Source organism: Hydractinia symbiolongicarpus, chromosome 14, assembly GCF_029227915.1.
Source record: "Hydractinia symbiolongicarpus strain clone_291-10 chromosome 14, HSymV2.1, whole genome shotgun sequence".
Classification (NCBI taxonomy): Eukaryota; Metazoa; Cnidaria; class Hydrozoa; order Anthoathecata; family Hydractiniidae; genus Hydractinia; species Hydractinia symbiolongicarpus.
The window spans coordinates 5,127,760-5,141,453 of NC_079888.1; the positions used below are offsets into that span (position 1 = coordinate 5,127,760).

The 13,694-nt window shown below is 37.7% G+C and overlaps 1 protein-coding gene across 1 annotated transcript in view; it reads left to right on the forward strand.

Moving 5' to 3' along the window:
- Positions 1-13,043, forward strand: part of LOC130625594 (E3 ubiquitin-protein ligase HUWE1-like) — a 45,370-nt gene extending 32,327 nt beyond the window's left edge. The window contains exons 46-63 of the mRNA XM_057440696.1: positions 20-274; positions 429-1,652; positions 1,843-2,098; positions 2,451-2,607; positions 2,773-4,447; positions 4,988-5,307; positions 5,622-5,771; positions 6,281-6,449; positions 6,758-6,891; positions 7,579-7,678; positions 7,996-8,091; positions 8,479-8,766; positions 9,346-9,497; positions 9,867-10,011; positions 10,336-10,691; positions 11,128-11,427; positions 11,973-12,163; positions 12,456-13,043. Of these exons, the coding sequence (XP_057296679.1) occupies positions 20-274; positions 429-1,652; positions 1,843-2,098; positions 2,451-2,607; positions 2,773-4,447; positions 4,988-5,307; positions 5,622-5,771; positions 6,281-6,449; positions 6,758-6,891; positions 7,579-7,678; positions 7,996-8,091; positions 8,479-8,766; positions 9,346-9,497; positions 9,867-10,011; positions 10,336-10,691; positions 11,128-11,427; positions 11,973-12,163; positions 12,456-12,558 (6,071 nt within the window). The 3' untranslated portion in view covers positions 12,559-13,043. The remainder of the gene's footprint in view (positions 1-19; positions 275-428; positions 1,653-1,842; positions 2,099-2,450; positions 2,608-2,772; positions 4,448-4,987; positions 5,308-5,621; positions 5,772-6,280; positions 6,450-6,757; positions 6,892-7,578; positions 7,679-7,995; positions 8,092-8,478; positions 8,767-9,345; positions 9,498-9,866; positions 10,012-10,335; positions 10,692-11,127; positions 11,428-11,972; positions 12,164-12,455) is intronic.
- Positions 13,044-13,694: the final 651 nt, after the last annotated feature.

Genomic DNA, 13,694 nt, shown 5'->3' on the forward strand with positions numbered 1-13,694 from the left:
TGCAAATTTTTTCATTCAGGTGGGACTTTAGAGATCAGCTTTCCTCGAAGACCATTTGCAGTGCACATTCCACAGATGGTTAGTGATGATGGCATGATGTCTGCACCACAAAACCGTTCCTCTATTTTAAGCCATCCCTTACTGGTAAGAAATAGTGATCAAACACCTAGAAGTACAGCAAGCCAACGACCGGCAAGAGGAAGAGCAAATCGAGGAGAGCGAGCGTTTTCCAGACAAGGAAATACAATACATGTACATGGTGGTTCTCATACAGGTATGGAAATGTTTTTTTGAGAAAAATTGTGTTTGTGTTTCACACAGCCTAAAATTTTTTTGTTATTTTGATAGTTGCATTAACCTCGTTTTGTCTCACCAATCTCTTTTTGTGTTGACCAAAAGTAAAATATTTTGCCATCATTTTTTTGTAGGCTCCTTTGCACGTATTTTAGTTGGTGATGACATGAGTTCAAGCAATAGAAATTTTGATTCAATGTACACAGTTGGGGATGATATTTTCTTTGATATTTTTGGTGATGGAAATGAAACATCATCCGGCTTGTTAAACTCTGTACCCAGCGCACTGTCGCGTTGGACTGTAGAAAGTCGCTTACTAGATGGCTCGAGTGTCCACAATTGTGTGAATGGTTTGAAGCAAGATATTATAAGTTACTTGGAGAAAATACAGAAAGAAGAGTTGAAAGAAAAGCTAGCCGAAGAGAAAAAGAAAAAAGAAGAAAGCGAGAAAAAGAAATTACTCCAAAAAGAAAAACAAAATGCTGAGAAAAATGCTGAAACAACATCTGGCTCCACTGCCACCACAACGACTTCCACTGTTTCTAGTGTTGCTACAACGACTACTGCAGAATCAGTGGTATCAACGTCATCAACACAACCAATTATTTCTACCACTATATCTTCTTCAGTGCCAAGTGTCATCGTAAACACCCCACATCTAATGCATCGGGTCATCAATACTAGTTTGTGGACACCACCAACATTAGCTTCACAGCCTCCCTTACAAACTGATACACCATCTAATTATGTCACACCTTTTAATCCTTTGCCAGAAATGCAACCAAACGCACCAGTGAGAGATCCGACTGTTAATGCTTCGCAAGCGGTCACTGCCACCCCTGCTGATGGACCTAGTTCTGATTCCATCAGGAATACAGCATCGGATATAGCCACTATACTTGGAGTAGTTCCAGACAACAGTTCTGTTGGAATGGAAACTCCACACGATGTTTTACGATTGAACCAATTACGTAATAACACCAATGTATTGACTGCAGATTTAGGCTTTACACCAGCACCAGGTGCAAATACACCGGAGCCGGGAATGATAGGTGCTTCATCCTCATTTACCACTCCAGCAGATATTCCAAGTCTACAGCAACTGCGCAATAATTCGCTCTTTTCTCGAGGCTCAATACCAGTGCCAGTGGTCAGGTGGCCACAAGAAAATGTCCCTAGTCCTCTCAGCCGTCCCGATCCTTTAGAAGGTAGGGTGGTGTCCACAGCACCCAGTATAGATTTACCTCCTCCAACAACTAGTGCAGCCCTTGCATCAGATTTGGCAGCTGCTATTATGTCGCAGTTGGTTACCTCATCGCCAACACCAGTTATTACTACAACTGCTCAAACTATAGATGGTGAGTTATGTTTTCTTTATGCTGTAAAAATATCATTCTGTTATAATTCTCTATCTTTAGAGACTTTGTTGATTTATTCTGTGTTCTAAAGGGTGGTTCTAATCACTTTCAAAGATATAAACTTTATTTATAAATTGTATGTACCATAGATTAAGACTAACATGATGGGTATTTTTACTTTCTGTAATAGGAACCGCTCATGTTTCAGTCGTTGCATCATCCACAGTGGGAAGTTTCTCTTCTGTTGTTCACTCCACCACCTCAACCAACGTGGTAAACACAAGTCAGGACGCTCCTCTAAATCAAGCTCAAGCCAACACTGAACCAGGTCCTGGACCATCTGGTGTGTTACGTGCCGCTGAACAAATACAAAGAGAACTAGAAGGAATGGGTATCCCTGAAGGTGTTGATCCATCTTTTCTAGCTGCTCTTCCGGATTCTATAAGGTTTGTATGCTAGGTTGTGTCATTTAAATCAGCATGATGTTTACATTTTTATTCATCTGTACGACGAATGTTCAGTTTAAAATGAAAAAGTATCTTTCAGAGTGTATATTAAATTAATTTTATTTCTCAAACATAAGTTGAACAAGAAACTGTATTCAACAAACCTATAAAGGGCGCTCATTTGGAAATTATTTAATAAACCCAAAATAGTATTTATATTTTTTTATTATACTTTACTTTGTTTAAAAAGGATAACAATGTTTCCCCCTCTTAAATGAGCGCCCCTTTAGGTATCCTGATCACTCAGTTTGTTAAATGCAGTAGTTACTTTACGTAAATATTTTTTAAATAGGGAAGAAGTTCTGCGCGAGCAGTTTGGTATTCGTTTAAGAACTACAAACAATGGTGCTGCCCCTCAAGAATCTAACACTGATACCTCGGATCCCACAGAACCACAGGAAGTATCTCCTGAATTTTTAGCTGCACTTCCCCCAGATGTTCAACAAGAGGTAGGAATTTATGCGTATATTTTGACGCAACATGTGACTTTAAAATTAGTTCATTTCACATTTGATTGTATGATCCACTTTGAATTTTTATAGCAAACACAGTTATTTATACTGATTCGCTATTAAATCTTTTTCGTGTGTACATTATCTAGTCTTTCACATTAGGTTTTAGAACAGCAACGTCTTGAACAAGCCAGATTTACAGCAGCCCAGCAACGCCCAGAACAACCTGTTGATCCAGCTGAATTTGTGCGAAACTTGAACCCAACACTGCGCAGACAAGTGCTAGCGGATATGGACGATACTGTTTTAGCTGTGTTGCCTCCAGAGCTTAGTACTGAAGCACAGGGACTGCGACGTGAAATAGAACAAAGAAGAATGCAAATACAAGCAGAGCGTAGTTTGACAACTAGAAGTGACTTTTCACAATTATTAAGACACGCCGGGCTTGCACATCGCGTACCGGGTGGTGGCTTTCAATTTGCTCGGTTATTTCCACGTGGTCAAATGAATTCTTGGAGGGTTACAGATGGACCTTCTGGAGGTATGGGCACAAAGAAAGTTGGGAGACAGTTATTAGATCCAGAAAGCCTGACATGTTTGCTCGTACTTTTATTCTTGAATGACAGCACGTTAAACGCATCTCGACTGCATCGCATTCTTCGGAATTTGAGTTATCACAATGCGTCGAAACAGTGGATTATATTAGCGTTAATATCTATTTTACGCAGGACTAGTAGCTTTCATCAAGAAAGTACTTCTAGTAACATAAACAAAAGCCAGTTGGAAAATGCATTTGTGAAGCCGAAGCCTAGCAGGAAGCAGAAGGAGTTAGAGAGTTCATTGTGTGAAGAGATTGCTCCGGACACCGTGCCACATAACCAGTGGCTGTCGAGAACTTTAAATCTTGCTTTCGGTGGTTGTATTAATATATTTCAACTGCAGAAAGTTGGTCGGAAGCCAACTGATTGTTTTGTGACAGTTCACCAACAAGCTTGTCTTGATGTTTGCAAGCAAACCTTGGAAGCACTTTCCTTCCTTGCCAAGAATTTCCCATCAAGCTTTTCACCCTTGCCAGAAAAGGAGGATAAGAAAGATTCCTCCAACGTCGATCAACCTGGACCTAGTAGTGGTGATATCGATGCGCAAAGTGAATTCTGGGATATTCTTGTTCGATTAAACTCGATTGGGGATAGTCTAAAAGGTAAGGCACCGTCGAAAATTCTTCGTGATTTTCCGAAGGAACGGGAAAGTACATCATTTGTCAGTTCGCCACTTGGTCAGATTTTAAGCATGTTGTCGCATCCTGTCGTGAAACAGAGTACAATGCTGACTGATAAGTTGTTGCGTTTGCTTGCTGTCATCTCAATGTCATTGCCTGAAAGGCCAAAACATTTACAAGCTCGAACCGTCGAAGTAACTCACCAGAGTGGACCTAATGCACACCCACCGGAGGATGATGCTGTTCTTCCCGACATGCCACACCCAATTCAAACTGTCACGTTTGCTGATACAGCCTTGCCCACTCCACAAGCCATGTTACCTGACCAGACGTATTATGAAAGGGAACAGAATGCGGCAGACACTGGCACGGTGTGTTCAGAAACAACTTCGATTACGTCATCGTTACTTGTCGAGCCACCGGAAGCGTCAGAGGGTAGGATAATGCTTCACAGAGATGTACGTTCTCCACATACAGGCTCTGTGATTTCAGCCATATCAGACGGCACTGTTGCACAGAGTGATATCAGTGGCATAACCACAGAGAATATTCATGGAGAACATGATGCTATGGATGTCGATCATACCTATCATCCAAGAAGTGATACATCATCCGTAGGTAAGAAAGTACTTTCTTTTTCCTGATATTTTTTTCAGTAATTGTAATTTCTCCAGGGTTGCCGCAGGTCTTGGAGAGTCGTGGGGTTAAAATACATTCTTAAAATTACGCCTTTCTGTCTTTTTTGTTATTTATTTTTACTTTCTTTGTTTTGTCATCTCAGCACTACTTATTTCTGCTGGTTCAATATTACAGCTATACAGCTTGTTTGAGTGATTAAAGAAATGTGCTATTTGAGAACATAATGCAAAGCTACAATCTAATGACCAACCCATAAAGCACAGTGCTATTCAAGCTAATATTAATCATTCGAGATAACCTGTAAAAAGAAGTCAAGAAAAAATACTGAAATACTACATTCAATCTTTTTCTCGTGGCAACCCTGTAGTTAAACATCTTTTTTGTAGTTGTAAAATATTATGGTGAAGTTTTTTTCTTATGTTAAAAGATGCAGAGTCCCTTTTTTCTACGCACTATATATTCGCATTGGTTATATGCCAAAACTTTCCTTTGGTAATTTCTTGAAATATTTTGTTCTAGACAATAGTTCTTCACCCGCGTTATCATTGGCTCCTTTGTCGCCAGAGAAAGAACCTGCCATTCTGATTGGTCAGTTACGAATGGCTGTGAATGTGTTGACGTCAGGAACATGCTCTGATGAAGGCTTAGAAGATGCTACCACCTTGCTTTTACAGTTATCCAGAACAGAGCCATTGACAAGAGACTGTATTTTGGACCTTCTGTTGGAGGGAGGTCAAGAGACAGCCGATGTTTTAAGAACTGAAATTACTAACTTGCTTTTGGAATTAAAAGAGCATAACGCAATGAACGCGTCTACGAAGAGCACTGATCAACAAAAGGTTTGTGATTTGTTTACATGAAGAATTCCGTTTCTTTTTTTAGATTATCCACTCGATACGTAAAAAAAAATATTAGAAAAAATATTAAAAATTTGATCTAGTTGAAAAAAAGTCAAGGATCTGAAGTATATTTTACCTAGAACTCATTTTTTTATGTTTCTTAGAAATTTAAATAAAATAGTAAAAAAAAAATGTTTGACTTACCAATCTGGTTTATCTAAATCTTTACCGTTACTCCCCCCTAAAATCTCCTTCAATTCCACTCCCTTCGTTCGTTATAACAAAACACCGTATAAAATGTATATCTTTTGTAGGGCTCAAAACAAAGTGTACCTGTTATAATCAACCCTGCATCAGCAAGGAGCCAACCATGGCGAGGACGAGGAGGACGCGCTGCCAACCAAAACAGACGTTTTGGTAACTTCGGCGCCAATCAACCATCAAGAAGAAATGTACCCAAACCTGTACGTATATTTACTTCAACAGAAACAATTTGTTTTCAAAGCTGTAGATATTAGCTTGTTTGCGAGGCTGCAATCGCTGCGTTTTGTGTGTGTGTTTCCATAAATTTACATATCATTGAAAAATTAAGGCTTGCGTATTTCTTATTCCTTGTTCTCTCCTGGGTGTGGGTTAGGCATGTATTTTAAGCTGTCGTTCTATTAGTACCTGGCATTTGTCTATAAATTAAGCGACTTGTAAAGATTTCTTTTCCAACGTTCTTGTAATCGCAGTATTTACTGTAGTGTATGCGTGGTGTTCGTATTTTACTGTAATGTTCTATTTTTCTGAAGCTCTCTGGGTGGTTAACAAAGCAGCATAAATGAGAGTCCTAAGTTTTTTAACGACGGCCAGTATTAGCCGTCATTTATACGCCCGCCTGGCTTTGTTATTCATATATTAACGCCCAATCCTCAGGGAGTATATAGCATTACATATTTTGTATAATTTCTAAATATTTTTTTTTGTTTAGGTTATCTACGATTTGCATTTATCAATGATGGCTACTTTAACAGCGAAGCGGTCTACTCAGTCTTTGTTTTTACGAGTGTTGAAAGTCATATTGCAACTGCGAGACGCAGCCAAGAAATTTGCAAAGAGACCTAGTCAATCATCTAGGAGCAATCAGTCAAGTACAAGAGGTAACGTTTTTTATGGAAGGGACTAAGAATTATCCCTAAATTTAAATTTCGTTTTTTTTTTCTCTGTAAAGTTTTTGTTAATTCATCGAACCTCAGGTTATATTTATGAAGGTTCTACAAAAATTCTTTGTTTTATTCAACTATTATTCTCGTTTTCTTAAACGTGAATAAAATTTTTGGATTCGTATCGCATCGCATCGTATTGTATGAAAAGTTAAAAAAATGGTTTTCTGGACACAGCTTTATTTAAGATAATTCGGATACAAGTTTTTTCTGTATTTTTGTATACAAAAATTAATTTTATTTAGGTATTCGTTTGATCGAACGTCTGCATCATGGCGGTAGTAATCTAAGAGAATTTGTTGCTGCTTTGGAGGCTGACATGGAAGCAATGTATGCAATGATAGATCGGTTCGGTGCTCCTGAGACACGGAATCAACAGGTTAGATAACTTTGTTGGGTTTCGCAAGTCATACTACATGTTACAGGCGAGGTCCTATTACTTGGTCCGTGTCCGTCCGTTGCCAGCTTTTCTCTGGATCAGATCATTGCTTTTTTCTAATTTTTTGCACAATGACGAGAACAATAGACCCTCAAATGTAACAAAGTCAGTTTTATCTTATCGGCTGAAAACAATAGTGGATTTATGCGCAGAATGAGCCAAAATAGTAAAAAAAATACGGTTTTTACGACATTTCTCAGGATTGGATCATTAGTTTATTCTGATTTTTTGCACAAGGATTAGAGAACAAATGACCCTCAAATATGACGAAGCCAGTTTTTTTTTTAAGAATTTTTTTTTGGCCCAAAAGCAGTTTAAAAATACGGATTTTTGAAGTTTTTTGAGCATTAAATTATTAGTTTTTTCTAATATTTTAAATCCAGGTAGTTCATTGAAGTTTTGCTTGTTTGTATGTATAAGTATACATAGTGTTAAGAAACGGAAGCCTAAAATTCTAAAAGCTAAATCGCAAAATATTGAAAAAATAAAGGATTAAATAGGACTTTTTGTTAAAAAGAATTTTCAAGATTTAAAAGAGATCAGACTTTTGTTGGCAACTTTGTCGTTGATTTTGAAAAAAAAATTCAGTGTGTCACATTCCACTTGTATTTCCGTGCATAATTTCAGCCAACGCCAGCAGAAGGTAGTGGACCTTCTTCCAGCAGTCAGCCGAATGAAAACAACAGCGCTGCCTCCGTTGCTGGTCAACTTTCTACAGAAACGCAAGGTACTTCTTTCTACCTGTTTTACAGCTAGAATTTGTGAACCTGAAATTTAAGCGTTGTTTGAGACAACCACTACCAAGATTTGCTGTAAGACTACAAACGTTAAAGATGAGTTTCCACATAAAAATTTGAATTCTGGTTAATAGATATGATATAAGAATGGAGTCGGAATACACTTCGCAACACAAAAGAATAAGAGAAGAGCTAATCAAATTCTATTATTAAAATATGTCGTCATGTGCAAGTGTCAACGTGAAATATTCAGACGTTAGGGTCCATATTATATACTATACTCATGGTAAAAATATGTTTCTTGTAGCAGGGGAATCCTCCAAGAAACCAGAAGAACCGAAAATTCCACAATTTCCACGCTTGAGCACGCAACTCAACTTGGACGAATTGTGGGATGTGTTAGGTGAGTTTTTAGCACTCATGCAGTTTAACAGGTCTCATTGGTAATACTGTAGGTGCAGCAGCTTTCTCCGACAGCAACTTTAGCGTATGAGCCGTGCTAAACATTATATTATATATTATGTATTCTTTGATAATTTTTTTTTTCACATCCATAAACCTTCGTGACTTTAGCCAGCAGCAATTGGTCAATGTATCTGTCTGTGATAGTTTCTGCACTTAAAGTAGTTTGTTTCTACTCGCATACACACCAATAAAATTGCATTTCTTAATAACTGATGTGCACAAATGACATCATTTGAAGTAGCAAAGAAGTTGGCGTGTTCACAGACCGCCATGTTTGTTATTCCTGTTATAAGGTGCATGTTGAGAATGCGTCTCTACACAATAGGTGAGACGTTAACTGAGCTTGCTGAAACGACAGATACAAACGCTGTCCTTGTGCTGCAACCAGCGGTGGAAGCCTTCTTTATTGTTCATGGTTCTGACAAAGACGATGAAAAACCAAAAGACTCGGCTGAGCCTTCTGCTTCCTTATCGTCGCTGGACATTCCACCAAGTCCTGGTCCAGTATCGCCAGGAAGTGCGCTCAGTCCGTCAAGTTCTGGTCGATTGGGTTCACAAAGCTCTATATTTTTGAATTTGCCACCGGATACGCAGAAGTTTTTACGATTTGCTGGTGAGTGTTCGATTACTTTCTTTTAAAAGGCTACGCCAATACACTTTTCCAGGATTAGTTTTCTTTGATGTACCGCCGCTATTTCTCAATTTTTTTAAACAAAATAAATGTGATTTTTAAATTCTTCACCGAAAACTTGATAAAATGTAAAATCTTCAGTTTTATACAGCAAACAAAAAAATTTTGTGCTCCTAAAACCTTGACTAATTGACGCATTTTCACATGTTTTTGATAACTTTTTTAAAAGACTGAAACGATAATTTTACTTCATGGAAAGTAGGACGCTACGGCTTGATTTATATGGTGGTTATTCTGAAAAATTATTTCTTTACATAAAGCATGAAACGGGTTTTAGATTATTTATAGAAAAAAATTGAAACTCGACGTAAAAATGAAAAAAATGTTCGTACCATAATTTTACGTTCAGAAATATTCGTCCATAGTGTAGAGAGAAAAACTTAAACATTTGTCGTGTGTACTGAAACGAGATTCCGTATGGAAGAGCAAATCCCTTGCATATTGTCATTTACAAATATCTTATATTTTTTTTATTCGTCTATTTTACACCTAACATTTTAGAAACACATCGCACTGTTTTGAATCAAATTTTACGGCAATCGAACAATCCGTTATCAGAAGGTCCATTTGCAGTACTTGTTCATCACACGCGTTTGTTGGATTTCGATGTGAAGCGAAGATACTTCAGACAGGAGTTAGAGAAGGAGGATAAGGTACTTTTATATTGGTTTTCGTCACAATCGTTATGTCGTCACAGTGAAACTTAATCTTCTTCACTCCGGAAAGAAAAACGCTTTCAAGATTTCACAATGTTTGGAGCTAACGACTTTTTTCATACTAAAGTAACGTTAGGAAGAAACTCCATTTTCATTCAATTCACGATAAAAATTTTATGTACCTCATTTTGAGGTTCAGTATGAACAAAAGAGTAAAAATAGTCGCTCTTAAGGTTGTAGTTATATGTGTGGTTTTTTGCGTCCTTTTCACTCAAGGCATAGCTTTACTAACCCGTGGTTCTCGGATGTTAGTCAAATAGTTCAAGCCTTTTTCTTTTTTGTGTTCTGATTATTTTTTCGTTTTAGGGTCATCGTCGTGAAGATATGGCTGTACACATCCGACGTGAGCATGTGTTTGAAGATTCGTATCGTGAGTTGCATCGTCGCACGCCGGAAGAATTAAAAAATCGTTTGTATATTGTGTTTGATGGAGAAGAAGGACAGGACGCAGGTGAGTCAAATCGCCATCAATTTCCGGACCCATCACATTGTGACCTTTGAAGGTAGTCATCATGGTCCTTAATAGAACCATTTATTCGGCCCGGATACTTCTTCAGTTCCTTTTTAAGGAGTTTTATTATTAAGGATCTTGCGAAGGAAGAGGGATAATGAACCACGCTTGGCAGCTTAACTCTATCTACAAAATGCGTTATTATGTTTATGACAACAAAACTAGTAAAATGCCGTGTTGGCTCAGGGTCGTTGGCTCAGGGTCGTTCGGAGCCATGAATTTTGGAGCTGTACAGCAATTTGTTAATTTTGGTTTTATTTTTAGGTGGTTTATTGCGTGAATGGTATGGAATTATGGCTCGCGAGATGTTCAACCCGAACTATGCATTGTTTTGCACGTCGCAAGGCGAAAAGGCAACGTACTTACCAAACCGCAATTCACACTGCAATCCAAATCATTTGAGCTATTTTAAGTTTGCTGGCCGGATTGTGGCGAAAGCGATCTACGATAATAAGTTATTGGACTGTTATTTTACCCGCTCTTTTTACAAACACATTCTCGGTAAACCGGTGCATTACACTGATATGGAAGCAGAGGATTATGGGTTCTATCAAGGTTTGGTTTACCTGCTTGAACATGACATTAGCGAGTTGGGATACGAGTTGACGTTTTCACTGGAGGTAGGTAGAAGATTTAGATACTGGTCAAAGAATTCATTTGGAATTTATTTGGAAGGTGCAATAAAATAGAGATAATTAAGGTACATGAAAGAATGAGGATAGAGAATAGCAGCTACTTTTCAATAGTAGAGCAGATTTAACTGATTGCGTTCACTTGACAATATCTTTGGGCGAAGTAAAATACTCGCCGGCGAGGATTACTATCTGTTCTCTCTTTCAAGGCAAACTAGTAAGATTTAGCTGGGACTTGGATAGTTTCTTTAACCCTGTTATATAGGCTCCAAAGTCTAACTTGCCCAACTTGCGCTTCCATCGCGCAGAATTTTAGGAAAACCTATAATATGTGCAGAAACCTAGACATCATCTGTCAAGTGAAGTCCCAGAACCTTTTAGCAAATTACAGGAGGTAAAATATATTAATTTTGATCTTTCGTAGATGCAAGTGTTTGGTTTAAATGAAGTTCATGATTTAAAAGCAAACGGACGAAATATTCCAGTGACGGAAGAGACGAAACGTGAATATGTAAAATATGTTTGTCAAGAAAAGATGACTGGCTCTATTCGTCAACAAATTGATAGTTTCTTAGAAGGCTTCTACGAAATTATCCCCAGACGGCTCATCTCGATTTTCGATGAGCAGGAGCTAGAGTTGCTGGTGGCTGGTCTACCCACCATTGATATTGAAGATCTGAAAAGCAACACAGAATATCACAAATACGCGGAGAACTCTTTGCAGGTATATAAAGATTTTTTTATTGTTTCTACTTTTTGTGATTAAACAGGGTTTTTTTAGAGTCGTAGGAGGTCAGGAAACTTTCTTTAGGTCGAGGGAAAAGCGGTAGTTGTGAAAGTTGTGTGAACATTGAGCCGTTTCTTTTGTGAGCCGCCTTATTGCTGGACATCATATTAAGGAAAACGCCAAAACAAAGGACATGCTGGAATTAGAATCGCTATAACTAATCATAGCCAATCGTGTGTTCTAAAACTAATATGGTGTCGCAACTTTATAAACAACAACGATCGAACTTTGGTTGATCCAAATAGTGAAAGTTCACAATACTGGCACTTCCTCCCCTAATTCTTTTGGTTCGCTAGTATGTACACCACCCCCTGCAGGTTGAGCGCAGTTTTTAAATAGACCTTAACGATGAGAGACGAGTGCGAGTATTGTGTATGTTCAGAAATAAATCAGAAGCCAATTTCCTCTACACGTCTGTGAATTATGAAGAGTTCTGACAATGCATTTATAAATTGTGAAAAATTAACTCTGCCTTGTTTCAGATCCAGTGGTTCTGGCGAGCGTTGCGTTCATTTGAGCAAGCAGACCGTGCGAAATTTCTCCAATTCGTCACAGGTACATCGAAGGTGCCGTTACAAGGTTTTTCGACGTTAGAAGGAATGAACGGCGTACAAAAATTTCAAATACATCGAGATGATCGTTCTACTGAACGTTTACCGTGTGCTCACACGTGGTAAGTCACGTTTTCTTCACGTGCCAAACACGTGGCATCGCTTACTTTTTTTTTTTGGCTCACTTTGCGCACACTTGAAAGTTAATACACGACAAAATAAACGTTTTTAAATTATTTTTTTTAAAAGTAGTGCAATTTTTCTCATTGGTAAAAAATTCAGTCCTGTTGGGCGTAAACTAATACACGATTCAATTACCGCACATAATGTGTTCTGACTGGCTGTACCCTCGCTATATTTACAAATGTACAACGGTTTAAAATACTGCTTTCATATTCCAAACCTTTTTTTCAGCTTCAACCAGTTGGATTTGCCGGCTTATGAAACGTACGACAAACTACAAACACAACTGCTAAAAGCAATTCAAGAATGTCCTGAAGGCTTTGGTTTAGCTTAAGTCTGTTTAGTCAGAAGATTAATTCTCCCTTTCTTTGTTTTCTTCCTTTTTTGATCAATGTAAGAGATGTTCTAAAGCCGCCATTTGTCGTAAAGTCGCTTTTTGTCGTAACATTGAAATTAGCGTCGAAATTAGTGTAAGCGTAAAGCAAAACAGTCTCGGAATAATAAGACAAAAACTTTTGTGTTTTTATTTTTCTGTAATTTTCAATAATCCTGTTCGGTAAAATAGTAAAATAAAAATTTTTTGTGACGCAGGCTGTGAGGTATTTGTTGTGAGTGGAAATAATTTTTATTACAAGCTTAGGAAGAAAAATTATCCATTTAAACAATGCAGTGAATATCTTTCCCAAATTATTTTTTGTACGAAAGTCGACTTCACTGTTTATGTAAAAAAAAAATATTGTTTTTTTTTGGAAATATTTAGTTAAAGTAAGAATATTTTCTTTGTTTTCGTAAACATATTTAAAAGAAAACAATACGAAATTCTTTGTTTTTGTTTTGTTGCCCGTGGTCCGGGTGCGCAAAATGCGTAGAAATGTTACATCGGTACAGAAATAATTTGTTCTACACTTGTGGTGTTACCTTTAAGATAATCCTATTTTTTTTAAAAAAAAAATATGAAAACTACTTCAAATGATCTCAATCTTTTTAATGAAAATATCGTCATCTCAAAAAGTTCACACCCCAAGTACACAAATCTCCTTAACTTTGGCTCTATAAAAAGAGTGGTAACCCTATATTCTTTATTGATTTCATTATCATTGTCTCTTGACATATTTGACTCATAAAAATCGTTAAGAAATGTAAAAGGCTTATGGAAATATGATGTCGTCGGCAAAAAATACCCTTGCCCGCAGAAACGAAACCCAATAACCTCTTAAAACAACCTCGTTTCCAGGGTCTTGTGGCCCCTGAAGCCGTTATCAACAAGGCAAAATGCGCTGGGAACGAGGTTGCTCTTGAAAGGGTTAAGCTAAGCTTCCATGTATTACGTACTCTGGGTTAGTTATTTTTACAAAAGCACTGTTTTACAGCCCTTCCATTCAGTGTTAAAAACAAGGGAGGTTGGCAACGAGTTAGTTCACATATTTATTCAGACGTTAATACAACGTTTGTAATTTGGGGCGTACACAT